At 26.9% G+C, this 24,247-nt stretch overlaps 1 protein-coding gene across 1 annotated transcript in view; it reads right to left on the reverse strand.

Moving 5' to 3' along the window:
* The window catches only part of LOC100213983 (probable ATP-dependent RNA helicase DHX37), an 86,835-nt gene that overhangs the window by 52,979 nt on the left and 9,609 nt on the right, over nucleotides 1-24,247 (reverse strand). Inside the window, exons 8-13 of the mRNA XM_065807449.1 lie at nucleotides 23,928-23,983; nucleotides 17,958-18,071; nucleotides 11,116-11,298; nucleotides 10,820-11,016; nucleotides 6,783-6,879; nucleotides 5,219-5,314 (exon numbers count right to left, since the gene is read on the reverse strand). Coding sequence (XP_065663521.1) covers nucleotides 5,219-5,314; nucleotides 6,783-6,879; nucleotides 10,820-11,016; nucleotides 11,116-11,298; nucleotides 17,958-18,071; nucleotides 23,928-23,983 — 743 coding nt within the window. The remainder of the gene's footprint in view (nucleotides 1-5,218; nucleotides 5,315-6,782; nucleotides 6,880-10,819; nucleotides 11,017-11,115; nucleotides 11,299-17,957; nucleotides 18,072-23,927; nucleotides 23,984-24,247) is intronic.

The raw sequence follows: 24,247 nt of genomic DNA on the forward strand, positions 1-24,247 counted from the left end.
ACATTCCATGCGTGCTTGCAAGTATCCGGCTTGTAAAGATGTCCATAGAGACTAGAAGATTACTTGTTAATGGTAGTGGCGGGAATTAGGGTTTCAATAATTCCCGGATGGAGAAATGGAACGACTCCACTCACCATGAGTTGCGTACAAAGTTAGTTTGACAAGATGATAGGTAGTTTATTCGAGTATTCAATTCGAGATATTGTTGTTTGCAGTAATTTATTGATTCTGCTGATTTTTCGAGATACTGTTGTTTACAGTAATTTATTGATTCTGCTGGTTTATTCGAGATATTGTTGTTTACAGTAATTTATTGATTCTGCTGATTTTTCGAGATACTGTTGTCTGCAGATATTTATTGATTCTACGGATTATTCGAGATTTTATTGTTTTACTGAGATTTTATAAGTTCTGATGTTTTGGTAATGCTTTTAAGTCCGAGGACGGACTTTTTCTGTTTTGGTAAGTAATGTTACGGAGGTCTCAAACAAAACTACTCAAGCGGAACACTGAAGTTCAATGAAGCGTATAGCGTTTGGATAAACATTTGTTTATCAACCAAACTGTTTACTAACCGTAGCCGCGTCTAGCGTCTGCTGAAGATATAAAAACGCGAAGAAGACGAGATATGACGGTGTATGTGAATATAGATATAGGGGATATACAAGGTCGGGGGTTGGTGCATAAGGTCAGTCAGAAGAGTTAGTGAAGCAATAACGGATTAATTAATTAAAAGACGAACTATTTAAGAGAATAATATAAATTGTATTTATATATATATTTGATTATTTATATTTGGGTAAACGAGATGTAGTTGTTTATTTAAATAAAGTCACTTTATAAACACTTTGGAGTAAACCTATAACGCATAACCACGAGTGAAATCTATTACGTAACAGTACCACAAACTATAGGCTCTTTAAACTCTGTTTTAGAAATAAACTATCATTCTACAATTTCATGGGGAACATTAAAAAAAATTAAACTAGTAATTTTTCTCGTTGCAGATCAAGACATCACTGCAAATAATCACATAATGTTGAAAACTCAGTTTGGAGAAACTTTTCTGGGTCTCCAAGATACTTGCGAAGCTTAGTGTTGATGGATTTTCTGGTTTTCTTACTATCTAATAATGCAATTTTTCTATTTTAAATATATTATGAATCTGAAAAATAAAATGGCAGGAATAATAGCATTTAATTTGAAAATAAGTCTATAATAGCTATTATCTTATTTATAAGGTGTATTTGAATATTAACTAGCACTTATACACAAAATAATATTTTAAAAAACAAAAAACATTCTACTATAATAAAGCATAGGATTAATCAATATTATAAATAGCCATTATGTACATCTGTAACATAAATAGTCAGCATTTAGGAAAAAAACACAATATTTTCAGAAAAAGAAAAACGTCTTCCTGGTAGCAAGAGCATTTTTTTCAACAAAAAAATTTGTACCATTCAACTAAGGCTTTATAAATACATAGGAAAAGTGTTGAATCAAAACTAGAACATGCATGAGTATGATATACCCTATTGGACAAGTCTGAATCCAAAATTTCAGTAGTATATATGTGCGTGTGTGTGTATATAAATCCTTTCAAGTCCTTTTTTCTTTATATTTTTTATTAATTAATTTATTAATTAATTAATTGTTGCTAATATTTTAATAATAATAAACACTAATATAGTAAAAGACATGGTGGTTAATAAATAGTTAAGTAAATCAGTTAATAAATAACTTAAATGTGTGTAACATGCTTTTGAAGAAAAGTTTTATCATTATGCTCTTAACATAGTTCATAAAGAAATTCTTTAATGAAATTTTTTTAACTTAGAATTTTTTATTTTTAACATTTGTTTTCAGTCATTTAAATTTTTAATTTTAATTATTTTTCACTTAAACACTCATTAGGTATGCATAATATATATAAGATATAAATCTTGCCTTCACTTCTCAAAATAAATATCATTTACAAGTATGAAAGGTTACTAAAAACAAGCTCCACAGGCACTAATGAATTTTCTAGTGTAGGGGAGACCGGGGCTAGTTGGCCGCAGGGGTAAAATGATAAACTGCGTTTATCTTTAGAGCCTTTCATCAGCAAGTGACAAAAATTACTCAGAAACTTCCTTATTGACCATTTCATCATTCACTGTAGTATTGTCAGGATTCGCGCATGCGCATGGGAGATATTGAGATTAATGCGTTTTTTGGACAAAATCGTAACTTTTAGAACATCGCTTTCTTTTTACTTTACAAAGAAAATATTTAGTCGTATGAAAAAAAATTATTGTAAAAGTTCCAGTCACAATTGGTTTACTATATCCAGTCAGACTTTTTTTTCAAAGCTGCCGTTTTTCAGGATCTATAGACTGTTTATTAAAAAAAAAGCTTTCGGGGTAAGTTGACAAATTTTTCACAGGGTAAGTTGGCTCATAGCATTTACTATGGAAAAAAATATTTATTTTTATAAAATTATTATTTTTTTTTAAATTTTTAGCAATATTGATAAAATTTAATATTATAACAGATAAAAGGTGGGCTACTGTTTGGCTTTTATACGGACTATTATTTGGTACCAGCTAAAAGTAATATTAAATTTTGGGATAAAATTGTTGCAAAAATTAATTTAAAAAAAATTTCTATTAATTTTGCACTTAATAGTGCATTAATAATCCTTTTTACAGTTTGCGTCAACTTACCCCTTGGTGGGGTAAGTTGGCGCAAATTTTTTTTTTTTTTGAGGGTCCGGAAAGCCCCCCAAAATTTTTTTTTTGTAAATGAATGCAAATTTTATAAGATACCCTAATCCATACTCTTTAAGACTACACTTTAATATTTTAAAAAAAATGTACTGTTAGGGCTACAGAGCTCATAGAGTAAAAACCGAGCCAACTAGCCCCGGTCTCCTATATATATATATATATATATATATATATATATATATATATATATATATATATATATATATATATATATATATATATATATATATATATATATATATATATATATATATATACATATATACATATATACATATATACATATATACATATATACATATATACATATATACATATATATATATATATATATATATATATATATATATATATATATATATACATATATATATATATATATATATATATATATATATATACATATATATATATATACATATATATATATATATATATATATATATATATATATGTATACATATATATATACATATATATATATACATATATATATATACATATATATATATATATATATATATATATATATATATATATATATATATTATATATATATATATATATATATATATATATATATATATATATATATAGACACACACACATATATACATCAAGACCCTTGATCATTTAATGAGTTCCTAACATTAATTATAAAAAGTTTTTCAAAAGTATATGGCTTTTAAAATTTTTTGAAAGTTTTTTAAAATTGGTAAGGAAGGAGGCATGAACTTCGTTTCAAATGCTATTCTGCGGTGCTCTGTGATAAGACCATAAGGACTTTTTGGGGCACCTAAAATTATAAAATAAAAAAATTATTTCTTGTTGGGTCTCAAATGAAGTGAAATGATATAAAAATTTCAAAAATAATAATCATTTTATGATAAAAATTATTTTTCTAGGTTTTACTGCATAACAACTGAAATTTTTTAATTAAAAAATGAAAAAAAAGTGCATTTTTACACCTTTTTTTTTTGTTTTTTTTTATGTTTTTTGTAAAGTTATTATTTTTGAAATCTTTATGTTTTTATATTTTGCTTCAATGAGGTCCAACAAGACATACTTTTGAAAAACTTGTTTTTATTAACAGTAGAGACCGATTAAATGTTATTATGTTAAGGGTCTTAAAGGCAAATGTTCAAAGGTCTTGAATTTTAAATTAACAATTTTACATTTAAAAAAATTAAAAACTTGTAATAAATTAATTGACACCAAAAAAATGAAAAACTTGACAATAAATTAACTGACATTGATACTTGTAATAAAAAAACTTATGATGTCATGATATTTGGATGATGATCTGATAATCTTTAATGATCTTATTGTTATTGTTATCTTAGAGATTAAAAGTGATGTTCTGCGTATTGATGATATCTCTCGATTCTCTCTAAAGTGTGTACACAAATTAAATGTGAAAGAGTAAATATGTCATTTTTTTCCAGTGGTTGTATCAATTTATTTTTAATTGTGTTTGTATTTTGTTGGAAATACATAACAACTTCAAGAAAATGTTTTAGTTTTCCCATTTAACTTAAAAAAACCAGTCCAGCATAACCCTTAACTATTGTTCGAACAAAAAAGATCAATTTTCCAACTAATATGGATAATCTAGCCCTTAATTTCAAACTCATCTGAATCAATCAAACTGATCTCTTATCTGCTAATCCTGTATTGAATCCTGTTTTCAAACCGTTACATATTTTAAGAAACAAAAACTATTTGTTTTAAAAAAATCCCAACTTCTTTGAGTGCTTCAAAACAATATCATTATTTTTTAATTTGAATCATTTTACTAGAATGTATTTTCCTTTTTAACTGCTCATCCATTATGTACTAGAAATACCAAAGTAAATTTTTATGATAAGACAACTAATGTAATAAAGGAATCATAATTTAAATATTAAATAAAACAATTGGAATGGGATTGGGATTGACTGCAAAAATGATCATAGCATATCAAACAGATTAGCACCTGTGCATATTAGTATTGCATACTATAATATTATTGCATATATAACATTATTGCATATTAGTTGAGTAAAATAACTTTTAATATTCATTTGAATTACAAGAAACCACACCATGAATCTATGCTAGATTGGAATAAACATGTAAAAGATAATGCTGCAAAATATGTTTTTCTGTTTTTGGCACAGCTAAAATTGACCTTTATATGGTCATTAATCTAATTACAAAAACACAGATTGGCAAAATTACAAAATAGTTTTATTTCATTTGATTTAGTAAAAATGATCATTTTTAAAGTCAAGAATACATGAAAACGACACAATATCTATTAACAATAGATATTGTGTCTTTCCATGAATAGATATGTGTCTTTTATAATAATAACATTTCTGACATCATTACTATACAAATTTATCTCTGATAAAAACAAAAAGATACTATTAAACCAGACAAAAAAAATTTAAAATTTTAACCTGAGCTTGTTTATCACTAGGTAACATAGAGTACAGTGGCAAAACATAAAGTGGTATCGAACAATCTGTGATTGCATCTGTGAGATCTCCTTTTTCCTATAAATCAACAAAAATCTTAAGATATGCTCTTTATATATTTAATATATATATATTGTTTATACAAACATATCTTGACTTATATATATACTACTTGCTACTTTTAATAAACTATCTTTATAAGATCGATACATCATGTCCACTTTTTAAATTTGTTGGTACGCAAAATGAATTTTATTACTAAAAATCTAATGTTTGAAGTTTATTTTTTATTTCGTTAGATGTATACTATGAATATTGTATAATGAATGAAATGATATAAATAACTGTGAAATTGTATTTAATGGGATTTAAAATAAAATTCAAGTCTTGATATAGGCCGTTTGTGCACAAATATGTGGATGAATTATGGTTTAAACTAAAATATTATAATATTGTACAGACATGGTTGTCTGATGGCATCAGACGACTGATTTGCTTAGAGACCAACTAAAAATATTATTTTGATGCGGTTAAGTCGCCCAAAGGAGCAACTTATTTACATCATACTATTTTTATTAAGTAAATTCTCATAAACTAATGTAAATTAATTTAATAAAAATAAATAATTTTACTACTAATTAAATTAGTAAATTGATTATTACATTTGAATGATGCCGTTAAAGCGAAAAACTTAAATTAATTGCTGTTACATTGCATAATTAAAAGTACTGGTTTCTATCCGCATAATTTTTATAATGACTCTAATCTATAAACTAGATTAGAGTCATTATATAAATGAATTTAAATTTACTTTTTTATTTTAAATTTACTTTTTATTTCAAATTGTAAAAAAAAAAATTAACAACTACAATAATTGTAAAGAAAGATTTTTAAATTTTAAGACAAAATTAAATGTTTAAATTAATAATTGCAGTTTAAAAACGTGGTTTAACTGCATCCTAAAACTTTATTTTTTTAAGCAAATTAAAAACTTTTGTTTAGAGTAAAATGGGTGCAATATTTTTTAAGAACAATTTTTTGAGAGAATAAAAATAGTTTTACTCATAAAGATTACCTTGAAAAACTTTTTAAATGTTTCTATTTAGCAAAACTTGTGGGTTTTAAATCCATTTAAAAATGTTTTAACTAATTAAAAGCATTAAAAAATCATGTGACCAATTATATGGATAAAATAAATTTTTCAATTTGTGTAATTGTCTACTTTGTTTTTATGATATATACATCTTATATATATCTAAAACTTTTTATTGACTTTTTTTTATTTTCATAAAAACATATCCTTAAAGTACCACAATGAATGAACTTTTAATCACAACACATTTTTCAGCCATCTAAAGGAAAGCTTATTTTTGGATATAATATTGATGTGTATATTGATGTGTTTTGTATTTGGATTAAACTTTTTTTTTTTTAAAAAGATAGATGAAATAATAGGCATCTAATTCAATCAATTACTACATTATAAATTTATGATAATGCAAATATAAAAAAATGTATTTAACTAGTGCAAAGAAAAAATTCTCACATCTTCAAACAGCTTGTTATCTTCTTCATATATATCTTCATCGCCTGATTCCATTTCTAAATATTCATCAGGAGTATATTTTGGATTTGCCTCATAACTAAAAAAGAAATTCATTTAACTTTTCATTTATTTTTCATAACTATTAACTATTCATTTAACTAATAACATTTAACTTTAATAACCCAATTTAAAAAAAAAATTTATTATTATATTAATTTACACTTTAAATTATTGCATAATAGTCTTTATTTTATGTAATGAATTATATAATTTATACATTATTTACTTTAATATATTATGCACTTTTATTGTCATTGTTGTAATAATTCTTAAAGTGTCTGAACTTTATTACAATAAGAAAATATAAAACAATTTTTATAAGCAGTGGAAACTTTTATAGCTATTTGTCAAATTTTTATCAAAAAAGTAATATTGTTAATAAAAAAATGTTACAAACATATGCTTGTAACAAGTATAAACTTTGTATATAATAGGCAATTTTTTAAAAGAATAAACAGATAGCACGTGCAAAAAAATAAAACTCTTGTAAGAAGCTGTTTAGAGGAACAGCTTGCATGGCCCACCGTGTTCGTTTTATGAGAACTTTTCTCTGCTCTTGCACTCATTTACTCATATAAATGAGTGCAAGAGCAGGGTTAGTGAGGTGAAAAAGTATATATATATATATATATATCAGGCCTTGTTAAGAAGCGTTACGCAGCTCGCATTTTGCTTGCGAAAAGGCGATTTGCCTACGCGCTCAGCAGTTTTGCGCTACGCAAAAACTTATATCTTTTAGAATATTTAAATTATCTTTTGATTATCGTTAACGTGACATTTATTCAGAAGAAATAAAGTCGTAAGTAAAAGCATTTAACCGCAATTGTAAACTAATAGATTTTTTTGTTAAAGAAACAGTTTGTTTCATTTATTTATTTTTATTAAAAACTAGTTAAAAAAAATAAAGTGTTTAAGTTTTATCTTAAGGAATTAAATATATAAATTCCTTTTAAATATAAAAATTATTTTTAGTCATAATAGTTTAAAAAATACATGATTTATTTTGATGTAAAAATTTTATTAATAACATATTTTGTTTATTGTTAATTCAATAACGTAAAGTTTTAATGACGTTCATTTAATTTATGAAAATAAATTATGATCGCGAATATGTTATCGGTAACTGATAAATAACAAAAAAAAACTCTACTGTTTAAAAACATTATTAAAAAGAGTTCACAAATTAAATAAGAAAAAATTTATTAACAATTGATAAAATAACCAAAAACCAAATGTAAAATCATAAGAAAATAAACAAATATTTTACGTTTCATGAAAAAAATATTTTTTTCAAAATAAAATTTAGTTTATATTTGAAAAAAATAATAAAAATGATTTTTTTAATAAGAACTTTGATTTTATTAGTAACTTTTGTTATAGTGAGAAAAAAAAAACTGTTTGTATGATTTTTAACGCGTTAATAAAATAACTTTCATTACAATGCGGTACTTGAAAAGACGCTAGTGACGCAATATAACTTCTAACGATGCAAAATATATTTGCTGAGTTACTTAAAAATTCGATACGCGTTTTCGCTACGCAGCGAAATCTCGTAACAAGGCCTGATATATATATATATATATATATATATATATATATATATATATATATATATATATATATATATATATATACATATATATATATATATATATATATATATATACATATATATATATATATATATATACTTTGTCACCTCACCTAAAGACAAAGCTGAATTGTTTGCTAAAAACTTTTCATCAATATCATCTCTTGATTCCACTAGTTGCGTTCTACCTGATATTGCCAACAAACAGGTTGATCCATTGCTTGACATTTGTATCACTCCAGCTTCTGTATCTAAAGTGATTTCCTGTTTAGACTCTTCTACAGCTTGTGGCCCGGACAACATACCTGTTATTGTCTTGCAGAAGTGTTCTCCGGAGCTGTCGCCTATACTCTTAAAACTATTCAACAAGTGCTTATCAGAGTCTTGTTTTCCAGCCTGCTGGAAAGCGGCATCTGTTATCCCTATGTTCAAAAATTCTGGAGAGCGATCTGATTTGTCTAACTATTGTCCCATTAGTCTTCTTCCTATCATAAGCAAGGTTTTTGAATCTTTAGTTAACAAACATATAATTTCTCATCTTGAATCAAATAACTTACTTTCTGACCATTAATATGGATTTCGATCTTCTCATTCTACAGCTGATTTGCTAACAGTAATAACCGAAAGGTTTTATCGCGCATTAAATAAAGGTGGAGAGGTTAAGGCCATCGCTCTTGACATTTCAAAAGCTTTCAAAAAAGTTTGGCATGCTGGTCTTCTCCATAAGCTTTCTTCTTATGGTGTATCTGGCAACATCTTTAAGATAATTGAATCCTTTTTTTCCAATCGTAATATAAAAGTTGTCCTCGATGGACAGCACTCTTCTTCTTATCCTGTAACTTCTGGGGTTCCTCAAGATTCTATCCTTGGCCCTATACTCTTTTTAATTTACATTAACAATCTTCCAGATATTCTCACATCTAAGGTGGCTTTGCTTGCTAATGATACTACCTTTTATTCTTGTCATGATAAAAAGCTCTCAGATTGCTTGGAGGGGGCATCTGAGCTTAAAAAGGATCTCACTTCTGCTACAGCATGGGGCTCACAGTGGCTGGTGAACTTTAACTCACATAAAACTCAATTTTTTTCAGCCAATCGTTATCACAATAATTTAGATCTTCCTATATTTATGAATGGTAATGTACTCGATGAGTCATCCACTCTTTATCTTCTAGGATTAACTCTTACTTCCGATCTTTCTTAGAAACCATATACCAAATCTGTTGCAAAATTAGCATCTGCAAAAGTTGAATCTCTTTATCGAGCTCAACACTTTCTTACTTCGGATTCTATTTCTTACTTCGGATCTCTATAAATTTTAAATTCGGCCTTGTATGGAATACTGTTGCCATATCTGGGGCAGATCTCCTAATGATGCCCTTTCTCTTTTAGACAAGATGCAAAAACGCATTGTAAACATAGTTGAACCTAATCTTGCAGCCAGCCTCCAGCCATTATCACATCGCCGTAATGTTGTTTCTCTTTCTCTTTTCTACAAATTTCTATTATTATATATATATTTCTATTATTATATATAAATTTCTACAATGGGCACTGTTCTAAAGAGCTAGCTCCTCTTGTGCCATCTATTAAAATTCATTCTCTTATTTGTCTAGTTTTTTTCCTCGAATATCAGTTCTTTGGAATTCACTTCCTTCATCTTGCTTTCCTGATTCATATAATTTGCAATCCTTTAAGTCGTCCGCCAATCGTTATCTTGCTCTACAATCTTCATCTTTTCTCTTCCAGTACCTTCCAACTTTAATTAGTGGTTGCTTGAAGACTTGCTGGAAGTGTAGATGTTTAAAAATATATATATATATTTAACTAAAACTTCTTTCTGAGCAGTTTTTGAATAATTTGAATAAAAATTTACTTATAGTTTAGTAAACAAATGACCATGTCAAGACAAACAAACAGACTAATTTTTCTCTACAAAAACATGTGTCTACATAAATACTTTGTGTCTATACAATGTGTTAATTTGCATTTTTTTTTTTCTGTTATGTATAAAAGTTTATACTAAAAAAAAATGTAAAAATTTATAAATCTTAAATATTTTTAAACTATTCACTGATGTGTATTCAAATCTGTAATTAAAAAACATTAGTATGATAAGGTTAATATTCATTAAGTACTTTTTCTGTAAATGAAGATTTAGAAAACAGATTTTAATCAAAAGATTCTACCCCATTTTTGTATTTACAAAAAAAAAAATAATAATAATAATAATTGGTTATTGTAAACAGATGTAAGTGTGCCCATACATAAGATATATATATATGTGTATTATCTTTTATGGACAACATTTTTTCATTATCTTTAAAAACAAAATCAAACATCAATACATAACCTTACTTGTTATTATCACATCATTATAACATACCTGTCTAAATCGATATTAACACGATTTTCTGTTTTCTGATTTTTAGCATTGATTGTTACTGTTTTATGTACAACTGGTGTTTTAACAGCTGGAAATGAATTCCTTAGTTTTCTACATAAAGTTTGCACTTCACTCTGACCAGTTAAAAAAACAAGTATACCACCATCATTCTTAAGCGTGCGATGAATTTTGCAAACCTTAATACAAAATAAGTAATTGACATTTTCAAATTTGGGATAGACAATTACATAAATTGAACAAATTGAGACAAAAACTTATTTAAAGAAAACACATGCCTTTTTGTAAGCTTCAGACATATAATCTTCTACTGTTCTCTTATTAAAATGTATTGTAACAGGGTATTGGCGAGAATCTATTTTTAGTGTTGGAGGAGGAGTTGAAAATAAACGTTTATTTTCTGTAAAATCTTCAACACGCAATGTAGCAGACATGATTATTAATTTAAGAAGTTTTCCTTGCTAAATGAAAAATTTGTAAAAATATAATTTTTATATAAAAATTTTAGTTTCAAAAATTAAGGATATACAAATAAACACAATATCTATTAACATTTCTAACATAACTGTAAATCTCAGTAATGTTTAATATATATCTAGATAAAAATCATTAAGTTATCTGACATAATTACTATGATGTCTGATAAAAATAAAAACTGATGTCTGATAAAAATAAAAACTGATGTCTGATAAAAATAAAAACTGATGTCTGATAAAAATAGTCACTACGTAATTTAATTATATCAGTTCAGGTCTTATCATTAATCTAATAAACAATATGTGATCGAACTAATGTTAATACTGAAAAGAATAAGAAATTCTACTGCAATGGCTTGTATGTCTATTGTATATGAACAGATGGGTTATGAATTTTTTTCAACCCTATGCTCCTGTACTGTATTTGATGAACTTTTACCTAAAAAGCCCAAAATGAACTATTATTTGCATGTCTTTTGAAAAAAGTTCACCCGCCATTGAAAAATCAATTTTGACATAAGTACTACCATGTAATACATGTTAGTACTTATGTCAAAATCCATTTTTCAAGAGTTCACCCTGCCATTGAAAAATCAATTTTATGTCATAACTGATTTTCAATGCCGGGGTGAACTCTTCAAAAGATATGCAAATAATAGTTTATTTCGTGCTTTTTAGGTAAAAGTTCGTCAAACTACAGTACAGGAGCATGGGGTTGAAAAAAAGTCATAACCCTAATGAATAGTCTTTCCTAAAAAAATTATATGCTTCTAGGTTAGAAGTAGAGGTTTTATAATTGTTATACAAAAATTTAACTTCTAAAAACGAAGACAAATATTTTTTAAAAAGTTCAAAAGTCTTTAACTCTATAACTATGTAAATAACTCAGTGATGAATGATATAGAATAACTAGTAGAAATATCTAGTTAGACATCATTAAGTTATCTGACTTCATTACTATATAAACCGATTTCAGATAAAAAATAGTCACTAAGTAATTGAATTATTTTATGAGCTCAGTCAGGTCCTATCATTAATCTAAAAAATAATATAATTATTTTTTAAATAATATAATTTAAGTTATTGATTAAAATATCATAATAATGACATTAATAAAATTCTAATTTTCTTTCAAATTTATTTTAATTTCATTATGTAAATTTTTTGAAAAAACAAGATACACCACTTAAATAACACAATAAAGATTGTATACATCTTTAACCTCCTCCCTGTAGCATATATAATATATAGGAAACTTGCCAAATTTCAAAGTATGAGAACTTTTGATCTATCCCCGCCACTAGTTGTTTTTGACCACCTTTTTTCTGACTATGAAACAAAAGTTAGATGTTTAATATAAAACAACTTTTTTTCTGACTACAAAACACAACAAAAAGAACAAAATACAATCACAATCACACAACCATAAGGACACAATTTCTCATTTTTATGTTTATTTGTTCAATTGTTTTAACTGTTAAATGTTTCCAAAAAAATTTGTAAAAATATTTATTTAAAAAACAAATTTTGCATATATGTTTTTTAAATATCTATGAAACATTTTTTTAAATTCACAACAAAGCAATAATCATGAATAGTTATTATGTGGCAAAGCTTCTACTGGATTATAATAGATTGAGACATTTTATTAAATGGGTCTTTGCATGCCAAGTGAGTAAAGGTCCCTTATGGATCATCTCAGATTTTGCTGAAACTTTTTGATTTTGTAATATATATGAGAAAAGTATGTTTAAAAAATTTCAGATCAATATATAATACGGTTCTTGAGAAAATGCCATTTAAATGGTCTATTTTGCATAAAATTTCACTCTTCAAGCAAAAAGGTTTTTTTCATCAACTTTAACAGCTAATAACTTTTAAACAAGAAGATTTTATACTTCAATTATTTTAAGATAGCAAGTATATTATGAATACTTATAGAAAAGCAAAAAAAATTTAAAATCCAAAATTTTAGCTTTTTCCACAATAATAGGCTAAAATTGATATTTTTGTTTTGGAATTAAAATTTTTTGTGACTTTAAAGAACTTTATCTTAAAAACTAGATTAAAAATAAGATTAATATCAATCAAATTGCCTGTTGATCTTTAGACATGGTAGATAAACATTAAAAAAAAATTCAGTTGAATGGAGAGCCACTTTCAATAATAATTATTAAATAAGTATTAAAGGTAAGTATTCTGACAATTCTGAAGATGAAGATTTTGAAAACGCACCTATATCTGGTATGAAACCAAAAAACATCCAACCTGATAAAAACAGAGTAATTATACTGGCTCTTCTACGCAATCCATTCAAAAGTGAAAAAATTTCAGCAATGGCAGATCGCTTAAATTTATCAGTTGGTAAACTAATTGCTTTTATGGCAGTTATAATTTCAGAGGGTGGTGCCGATTTGTAGTGTGTGACTTTATCAAAAACAAGCAGCAGAACAGTGGCTAAAAAACTTTGAATAAAATATGGGGATGAGATTGAAAGTACATTTGTTTCCCCAAAATATGTTACATTACATTGGGATGGAAAAATTGTTCCAGAGGATGCTGAATGGCTAGGCGTTCTTATAGCTTGGATTCTAAACTGTAAAGAAGGTAAACTACTTGGAGTTCCAGTAATCTCTGATGGAACTGGCGCAATTATGGCTAATACCAGTCATTCTCTTGTGGTTCAGTGGAAGGTAGAACAGTCAATTGTTGGACTAGTTTATGATGCCACAGCATCAAATTTTGGATGGAAAAATGGTGCATGCGTACCGTTGGAATCGTTGCTAGACAAGAAGCTTTTCTATTTTGCTTGTTGACATCATGTAATAGAAAGAATTTTATGTTCTGCTTGGCAAAAGATTTTTGGTCTGACATCCAGTCCTAACACTCCTGAGTTTAAAGAATTTAAGAAATCTTTAAATTTAAAATTTTACATACCACTGATCATTGTCTTAAACAGCAGAAAGACAAAGTTGTTAATTTTTTTTTGAAACAAATGTTGACTTCAGCTGACAGTAACAGCTTGCCTCGTGATGATTACAGAGAATGTGCAGAACTCATGCTAATACTTTTGGGAGAAATGCCTCCTTGTGGGGTGCACTAGCTAAAACCTGGTGCAAACCATCATGCCCGCTGGATGGCAATTGTTATATATAGTGCTAAGATGTATGCCTTTGGTGACCAGCTGAATTATGATCAAGTTAAAATGGAGGAACTGCATTCTATTTGCATATTAAATGCACTCTTCTACATTAAGACGTGGCTAGCCACCCCTTTTGCAGCCAATGCACCATCAAATGATCTCTAGTTATACTATAATCTTCACATGTTAAAGAAAACTGACCCATCGTTGGTGAAGCAACCATTCTTGCACCGAACAGGCATCTGTGGTATCTGACCAAAAAACCTGCTACTTTTTCTTTTTTTTCAAGTTTGGTGCCAGAATTGAAAAAGAAACAAATAGCCAGACAACTTATTAAAGTAAAGAAAGACATGCCATTGGATAAAGGAGTACCAGTTTTTCCACAGTTGGTTTCATCCAAAAAATTAGTACATTTGATTGGCAAGAAATCTCAGCTCCTGTTCAACCTACTCAGAATTGAAACTGCCTGGTTACACTTGCCGCCAGCAAGTAGTGATTTTCAAGAAGCAGCTATGTTAATTCGTCATGCAAAAGTTGTTAATGATCTTGCTGAAAGAGCCATGAAACTTATCACAGACTTTGCAAACACTTTAACTAAAGATGATATACAGAAACAATATTTGTTACAGGTTATTTAAAAACACAGACACAAAGTACCAGATTTTAAAAAAGGAACCCTGGGAAACAATTAAAAACTGTTTTTTTTCTTAGAGGCATCAGTACTAATTTAGCATATTTAAATCTTATAAAACAACCTTACTGAACTTTTTTCATTATGTTCATTGAAATGAGCATATCAACAGTTTTTCTAAATTTTGAAAAAAAATTTTATTATATTTTCAATGTTAAAATTTTTTTGTAGTATTTTCAATGTTAAATAATATGAAAAACATTTTCTTTGTGGTGGTAAGGCTTACAGTTATTTCTAAATCTTAAAGTTTGATTTTTCTTGTATTTTATGATAAAAAGAATGGGATGATATCCAGGGAGGTAAAAAATTTTGACTTAAAATTTTTCAGAGCATCCTAATATATATATTCTCAATGTGACCAATGACATAAGGGAAGGCTGAACCTCAAGCTATATTAATATTTGTATTAAAGTTTTTTGAATTTTTATTGGTATTGTTATTTGTTTTTATTATTTATATCATATATATTTAATCTTTAATTTATTATGCTTAACTTTAACTTTTTAAAGTAAAAAATAGATTTAATTTATTTAGATTTAAGTATTAAAAATATATTTTATTTCCTTTTATTTGCCAAATGGTTTTGTGGTTTAAACCTGAAAATTGCCAACAACCTAGGGATTTAAGAATCAGAGTTTTGAAGCTAAAAACATGGGATTTTGGTGCTTATGACAAATGCAAATAAAATTAAAATGCTCAGACATTATTTAAAACCTTATTACAAGCATCATAATTGATGCATATAAATTTATTACATAACACTACATATACTACATATGCAACAAAACATACTACATACAGTATGCGACAAAATTATTCATACCTTATCATAAAATATGTTGTAGCAATAAAACAAAAACCAAATTGATTAAAATAATTTTAATTGAAATTAAAAAAATGTTTGTTGTAGCAACTACTAACAATATTAATTATAATATTTGAAAAATTAAATCTTGTTTTTAAAGAAAGTGCAAATTATTTAAAAATTGAGATATTAGGAAGAGTCAAAAGTATTCATACCTCTCAAAGTTTTATTTAGTATATTCAAGTTTTTTGTTTTGCTTGTTAATTAATATTTAGTGTGAAGTCCTTGGGCATCGATAACTGCTTGCAAGCGACGAAGAATACTATCAACTAAGTTTTGTAAATAGTTTGGAGGAATATTATGCCAAGCTGCCTCCAATGCTAAAAAGAAGTTTTTTTGTTGATACTGTGTTCATCCCTATTAACTTTGCCATCCAAATAATGCCACAAATTTGCGCAGGCCAATCCAACAATTCTATTTCATTTTCTTCGAAATATATTTTGGTAATTTTACTGGTATGTTTCAAATCATTGTCTTGTTGGAAGACAAATTGATTCGTTAATCCTAATTTATTGACGGAGGGCATAAGGTTGTTTTGCAAAATATTTACATATCCAGCTCCAGTTAATTTTTCTTCAATTTGAACTAAGTTACCAACTCAGTTTTAACTAAAACAGCCCCAAACAAGTACATTACCACCTCTGTGTTTGATGGTTGCTTTTATAGTTCTTTTGTCTAAGGGTTTTCCTTTTCTTTTCCCTACATTCAGTCTTTTTTTGGAATTCTTTAGTTTGAATTTACTTTCATCAGACAAACTGATTTCCAGAAACCTAGTGTCTTTGAAAAGTACTTTTTTGCAAAGGCAAGACGTTTAGTTTTAGTTTTTCTTGAAATAAAGGGTTTTTTTGTAACATGGGATCTATAAAACCCTGCAGAGCGAAGTCTACGTTGTATTAATTGTTTAGAAACGTTCACGTTTCTAAACAATTAATACAACATAGAGTTTCTCTTTAATAGCTCTGGCAGAAATAACAAGCTCTCGCTTTACTTCTTGTACAATGTTGTTTTTGGTGGACAGCCTAAACATACTTTATTTTGCACACTTTCAGTCTTTTTATATTTTTGTATTATTGATTGTACCGTTGCCTTGCTTTTATTATATTTTTCAGCAATTTTTCTATATCCGAAGCCTCTTTCATGATCATCAACAATCATTTGCCGCACATCAACACTAATTTTGTTGGTCTTTGGCATTTTGGAAAACTTTTGACATGAAACAGAAGAAGCTATTTAAATATTTAAAACTTTACGTCTGTAGTGTAGACAAACAAAATTAAATAATTTACCAGCAAAAACAATCAAAAAATAAACTTACAGCACTAAATAATTCAATAGGTATGAATACTCATGTCGTATTTAAAATTGCACTTTTTATGTTATATATTAAATATAATCAAACATGATAACTTAAGATCTTAATTATCACCAAAGAATTATTCTTAATTATGATGTTTACACATACTTATTTTTTTTAAAGCAATAAAAAATAAATATGTCAGAGTATGAAAACAAAGTTTAGTAATATGCTTGGGGTATGAATAATTTTGTTGCATATTGTATATATTCACAATATGGCCAATGACAGGTGGGAGAATAAAACATCTGAGGTTTGAGGGGATTACATTCAATGATACAAACCACTGAAAATAATTAAAAAATTTATTTTTATTAAATGCACCTGATCATTAAATCACCATTATCTTCAATAATATTTTTACACTACTAATTAACCAAAAATAAAAAATTAAATATAAAATCTCGTTCTTACAAACAAAAAATACACTCACAAGAGTATTTTATGTCATATCCTATTATGTGACAGTAAATATGTCACGGGTCAATCAGCCAATCAGCTTTGTTGTTAAAGACTAAGAAGCTAATTTAAAAAAATAAAAAAAATGATAAGTAATAAACTAATAACAATAAAATACTTCTAAAGCAACCACCTTATTTCTCATAGGAACAACTCGAGACAATAAACCAATTAGAATATCAGTATAGACACTGCGTTCGTGGGCTTCATCAATGATCAATGCAGAGTATTTGCTCAATAGAAAATCCTAGATAAATTTATAAAAAATTATTTAATTTACAATTAAGCTTTCAAGTCACAAAAAAAGTCAAAAAAACAAGCAAATTAAATTTTTAACTTTTATTAAATTAAAAACTTTTTGATTTAATTCACTCAAAATAATTTTCTATTGTTTTATAATATTTACATCAATAAAAGTTTAAATTATCAAATGTTAATAAATAAAAAATAGCATTACTTATTTTTATAAATCATATTATAGCAAAGTTTAAACTTTTTATAAAAAATAAATTATCATTAAATGTAATATATATTAATAAATCTATGAACAACTATAAAGTTTTGAATCATTTTCAATTTTAATTCAAAACTGGATTTTAATTTTAATTTCAAGATATGTATATTATACAAATATTAATAAATATATGCAGATAGATAATATAAACCAGTAATTCAATGTTGATGTTAATCCATAACCTACAATCATTACCGCCTATAATCCTGTTTGTTTTTGATTCTTGATACAACTTTGTTATTGATTTGTCAATAAATCAACAAAAACAACATAATGAGTGTTCACTTGAAATCTGGATAAAGTTTCAATCACTATTATAGAATATTTTATTTATCAAAATTTAATTATACTATATACTAATAAAATTAAATATTGGTGGGTTATTCCAAATGAAATCACCTAGATTTTCAAAAGTGCCCTAGGGTACCTTAAATTTGCTTCAAATTTTGACCACCCACAGTTTTTATGAAAAAAACAAATTTCCTGAAAATTTCAGCTTGATTGACCAAACTGTTCAAAAGTCATAATTTAATTAATATTGACCAAAATCTGAAAAATTTGAGTATCTGGAGCTTACAGTAGATTTTTTTTTGTTTTTAACAGATCATAGCTTTTCAAATAAAACAGATGATCACCTAAAATTTTAAAGGCGTTTTTGACTGATTTTAAACAATTTTTGAGTTCTTGTATATCAAAGTTGCTAAATAAATCAATATTAGTGGTTTTTTTTTACATGTTACATGCTTAACCCTTGATTTTAATATTTTTAGATTAGTAAAAAATGTCAGAGAAATGTTGTGTGGGAAAAGTTTTAAATGAAGATTGTAAAAACATCATATTGTAGAATGGTAGGAAGAATAGGACTAAATGATGCTGATATTAAAGTTTTAATTCAAAGGATAGGATACACTCTTGAACCAAATGAGGAGATATGTTTTCACCATGAAAAAGCCTATATTTCTAGATATGAAATATAGGCTTTTTACAGTACTTTTGAAGTTTTTAAAAATGCACAACAGTATTTTTGAAAACTTCAAAAATACTCTTGTGATCCATTTAAAGTTCACAAGAAAAATATTATCAAGGGAATGCGTTAAGTTAATATATCAAAAGCAAACCAACTTAAGATCAGACCTGGTCAAAAAGTTTTTACTAACTGTATGAATGAATTCAAACTTGAAAAAACTACAGAAGTTAGCCAAGATGTAGCTGCTGAAGAAGATTTTAGTTGTTCAGACCATGATAAGACTGTTATTATTAAGAGTGTGTCTTTATCTTCACTCAAAAATGTAAGTAGGCACTATAAATTAGGATATGGAAAGAAAAAAGCTAAAAGAATTGCAACAAGTAAGACAAACCTAGTAGCGCCAGCATTGGATATAGACCCAAAAGATATAGAATCGGAAAAAGAGCAAAAACGTATTAACTGTAATGATTTAGACAAACTGTTAGATGCAATAAAAATTAAATGAAAATAAGTTTGAAGGAAGAAAAAGTTCAACTACTCCTGAATGTTGGTCAATTGAAAAAAAATGCAAAACATTTTCAGTTTTAGAACATCTTTTTAAGAAAGCTTGAAAGTTTAAAAATGAAAAAAGGAATACTTGCTAAACCTGAGGCTAAATTAGGACAGCCTTTGCAAGATATTGTTAAACAAAAAGTCGTTGAAATTTATGAATCCAAAAAGTTCACAAGACAATGTCCAGGAGAAAAGACTTTTTTGTGCATATAAATAATGTAAAAGTTCATAAATAAAAACATTTAATATTAGTTCAATTAAAGGAACTTTATCTTGAGTTTAAGAAGTTATACCCTAAACACAAAGTTGGATTCAGCAAGTTCTGCAAACTAAGGCCAAAGTAGTGGAAGTCACTCAGTTTGTATATGTTCTTATCATCAAAATGCTAAGTTGATGTGCGCTGCTTTATCTAAGGGCAATTTAATATATTACAAAGATTTGATGAAATTATGTGTTTGTAATATAGATAGTCAAAGTTGCATGTTTCATCTATGTTCCAACTGTCCCCGATAAAGTAAATTTAAAGACTTACTTGTAAAATGTGTTGGAAAATAATGATTTTAATTTTGACAATCAGATCACATACAAACAATCGGTGTCAATTGACCAAACTGCACTTGTCACAGTCCAAACAAACATTATTGAGTTTATTGAAACTCTAAGTGAAACTTTGTATGATCTTTGTCACCACCACTTTATCAAAGTAACACAACTCTCCTACTTATCAGAGGAAAAAAGAACATTAGATCAACGCACTTGTCTTATTCTTAAGGATTTTGCAGAGAACTATATTTTTCTTGTGCAACAAACTGTACAAGGTTTTTACTGGCCGATCAAGCTACTTTACATCCAATTGCTGTTCATTACAAAGATGAAAAAAATCAATTTAAATGTGAATGCTATTGTACAATTTCTGACCATCTTTGCCATGACCACACAACAGTTCATTGTTTTCTTACAAAATTACTCCCTATGATCAAAATCAAACTACCCTCAATCAATAAAGTAAAATACTTCAGTGATGGTGCTGTGTCACAGAACAAAAATTACAAATGTCTGTTAAACTTAATGTACCATCTTGAAGATCACAATATAAATGCTGAAGCATCACTTCTTTGCTACATCCCATGGCAAAAGTCCATGTGATGGAATAGGAGGAAATATAAAAAGAGAAGCAGCAAAAGCGAGTCTACGAGCAGTAAATGCAAACCAGATTCTCACACCAAATGAACTGTTTACATGGGCTGAAAAAAACATTCAAGGTGTTAACATATTTTACATTTCAAGTGATGATACCAATAATCATGAAGCTTATTTTAACCTAAAGAAACGATATGAAGAGATGAGCACAGTCCGAGGCACAAGAAGCAATCACAGCTTTGTACGAGGTGGAGAGAAATTATTTTTATGGAGAATCTCTAACGATACTGTCTATGATACCCATATGCTGAATAATATTAACTTGGCAAAAAAAGATCCTTCAAACTTTCAACCTGGTAAATACATTGCATGCTTTTACGATGATGAGTGATACATAAGGCTTGTGCTTGAGATTTGTAATGAAAACCAAGATGTTAATGTAAAAATCATGCATAGAAACAAAATAAATTTAAAATGGACTAATGATGCACCATCAAGTCAGTGTTGGGTTCCATTTGATAAAGTAATATGTCAAATAAGTGCTCCATCCATTAAGAATAGAAGTGCTCAGGACTACAAACTTGCTAATAAAGATTATGACAGTATTATGAGTTATGTAAATCAGAGATAAAGAAAATAGTGTACTTGTGTTTCATGTGTATATACACATCTTCTTTCAGCATTTTTGTTTTTTTGAAATATAATATAACTTGCGCTATTTTTTAGGTATCCTTTTAAACTAAAAAAGCATCACCCTCAAAATGCTAAAACTCAAGATAGAATATAGGTCTTTAAATTTTTTTTGGTGATTGTCTATATATAGAACCTCGCCAGTAAAAAGTTCCATAAATTCACTGTTCATGCTTTTTTCTATGTCTGCAAAGTGTATGTTTTTATTATATTTTAAAAAAAAGTGATTTTAATAGGCTGCTGCAAGTGTTAAACTAACTTTTAACACATAATTTTAATTTTTTCCACAAGTGGTTACTTTAAGAACACAAATGTAGAAAAAATTGGTACTGCCTGTCTGTAGGTATTGAACTGTAGCTCATTAAAGTTTCCAAAACTTTTCATATTATTGCATTTTATAGCAACTTTAGGGTACAATAACTCATCAATTCCTTAAAGCCAATCAAAAACACCTACAAAATTGGATAACTTGGGTTAAAAATTATTAACATACAAAATTTCAGGTGATCACCTTTTTTATTTACAAAGTTATGCTCTGTCAAAAATCAAAAAAATCTACTGTAACCTCCAGGTACTTAAACTTTTCTGATTTTGGTCAATATGAAATCAATCATAACTTTTGAACGGTTTGGTCAATCAAGATGAAATTTTGAGGTTTGTATTTTTTCATAAATACTGTGGGTGGTCAAAATTTGAAGCAAATTTGAGGTGGTACCCTGGGGACCATTAGGTGATTTGATATGGAATGACCCTGGTGCTTTTATATATATTTTTAGTTTTAAGACTTTTTTTAATTTTATTTTAGAAAATGAATGTAAAGCAATTAACTGTTGGAGAGCATGGGTAGTTCTTTTAGAAAATAAACATAATAGTAAAATATGTACTGCAGAACATTTAGCTGAGAAAATTACAAAATCAACTATATACAGTATAATTCAACGTGCAAATAAATCAACATGCAAAAAAAATCTGGTTTTCTAAGAAACCATAGATTAGACAGAAAAGCTATTAAAATGCCTCACGAAAAAGTTGACACTTAAAATTAATGTTTGATCAGCATGTTGTATCCTTTTGTAAAGCAACTAGTAAAGATTTTCAGCTTTATATAGTCATAAAATCATAAAAATTCTATTCTATTCTATTATTTTATATTTTAGTCTAGGCTATTTTATTCAAAATAATAAAAGAAGATAAAGATTCCAGGTTGAATTAATATCCAACAACTTACAGAAAAGAGTATATATGGAAGAATCAAAATTTCGGATAACATGATTGGATTATTAATGATAAGTCTTATTTACACTTTCTCAATCATCAACGAAAAAAAAAATTTTATACAAGCAACATTAAAGAGTGTTAAATACTATAAAAAAGTGTTAAATATAAAAAAAGAACCAAAACTTTTAATCTGGATCTTTTTAGCTTTTTCTTGTAGAGAAAAATCAAAAATCATAATCCAAAGAAAGATTGGTCTAGCAATCAATCAAAAAATTTACTTAGATTTAGTTAAAAAAAGGCTAATGCCTTTTATGTTTAAGAATACTTCGAGGAAGACTATGTAATTTTTGCATCAAAAAAAGATAATCCTGCCAATGTTCCGGAATCAAGGTTAATTGAGGACTTTTAGTCAATTATTATAGGATTAGGTTATAAAAATGGATGGTAAGAAAAAATCTTGAACAGCTTAATAGGAGCATTGTTTTATGTGAGTTGACTCAAGCCTTTATAGAGCGTCTTTCTGAATCAATAAAATCTAGACTAAATTCTATAAGAAGAAATAACAATTGAAAATCAATGAATATTTTTTTAATCAAATCTTAAATGACCTTTTTTTAAACATTTTGTATTTTAAAAAATAATGATAATGATGTTATGATTATTTAAAGTTTACCCATTATGCGCATGTAATAATTATATTTGATACAATTAATAATATTAATTTATTAAATATAATTAAATGTAGCTAATACATTAATAAACAACACTTACATTTATTAATAATTTAAAAACTTTATTATAATGTTTTTAATATTCAAACAAAAGTATTTAAATATTTAAATACATGTAAGAATATAAATAACAAATAAATAACATATAATATCATAAGGATTAAAACCAGATCAGGTCACAAAAATAAAATCACAAAAAAAATCAATATATGTAAAAATTTAATTAAATGTAATTAATATAAAATATAAAACATGATAACTAAAAATAGTTAAAGAAATAAAACTATATACTGTCTCCATTTCTTTTAGAAGAACACCATCAGTCATAAACTTTATTACAGTGTTTTCTATAATACAAAAAATGATAATTAAACCATAAAATATGTTAAGCTTTTGATAACTACATAGAAGCCAAAAACTGTTGAGAAATGTTCAACTAAAAAATCATTAGAGAATCAAAAATAATTAAAAAAATTTTTTTTTTTGCTTTTTTATAAAATTGGAATAGGATTAAAATCTGGAAGAATTGTGTGCTCGGATCCACTGGGAGAATCCAAGGAAGTTGATTGAACTAATAAAGTACACAATATTTAAATAAAAATTGAATTACA

The sequence above is a fragment of the Hydra vulgaris genome, chromosome 10 (genome assembly GCF_038396675.1).
Source record: "Hydra vulgaris chromosome 10, alternate assembly HydraT2T_AEP".
Classification (NCBI taxonomy): domain Eukaryota; kingdom Metazoa; phylum Cnidaria; class Hydrozoa; order Anthoathecata; family Hydridae; genus Hydra; species Hydra vulgaris.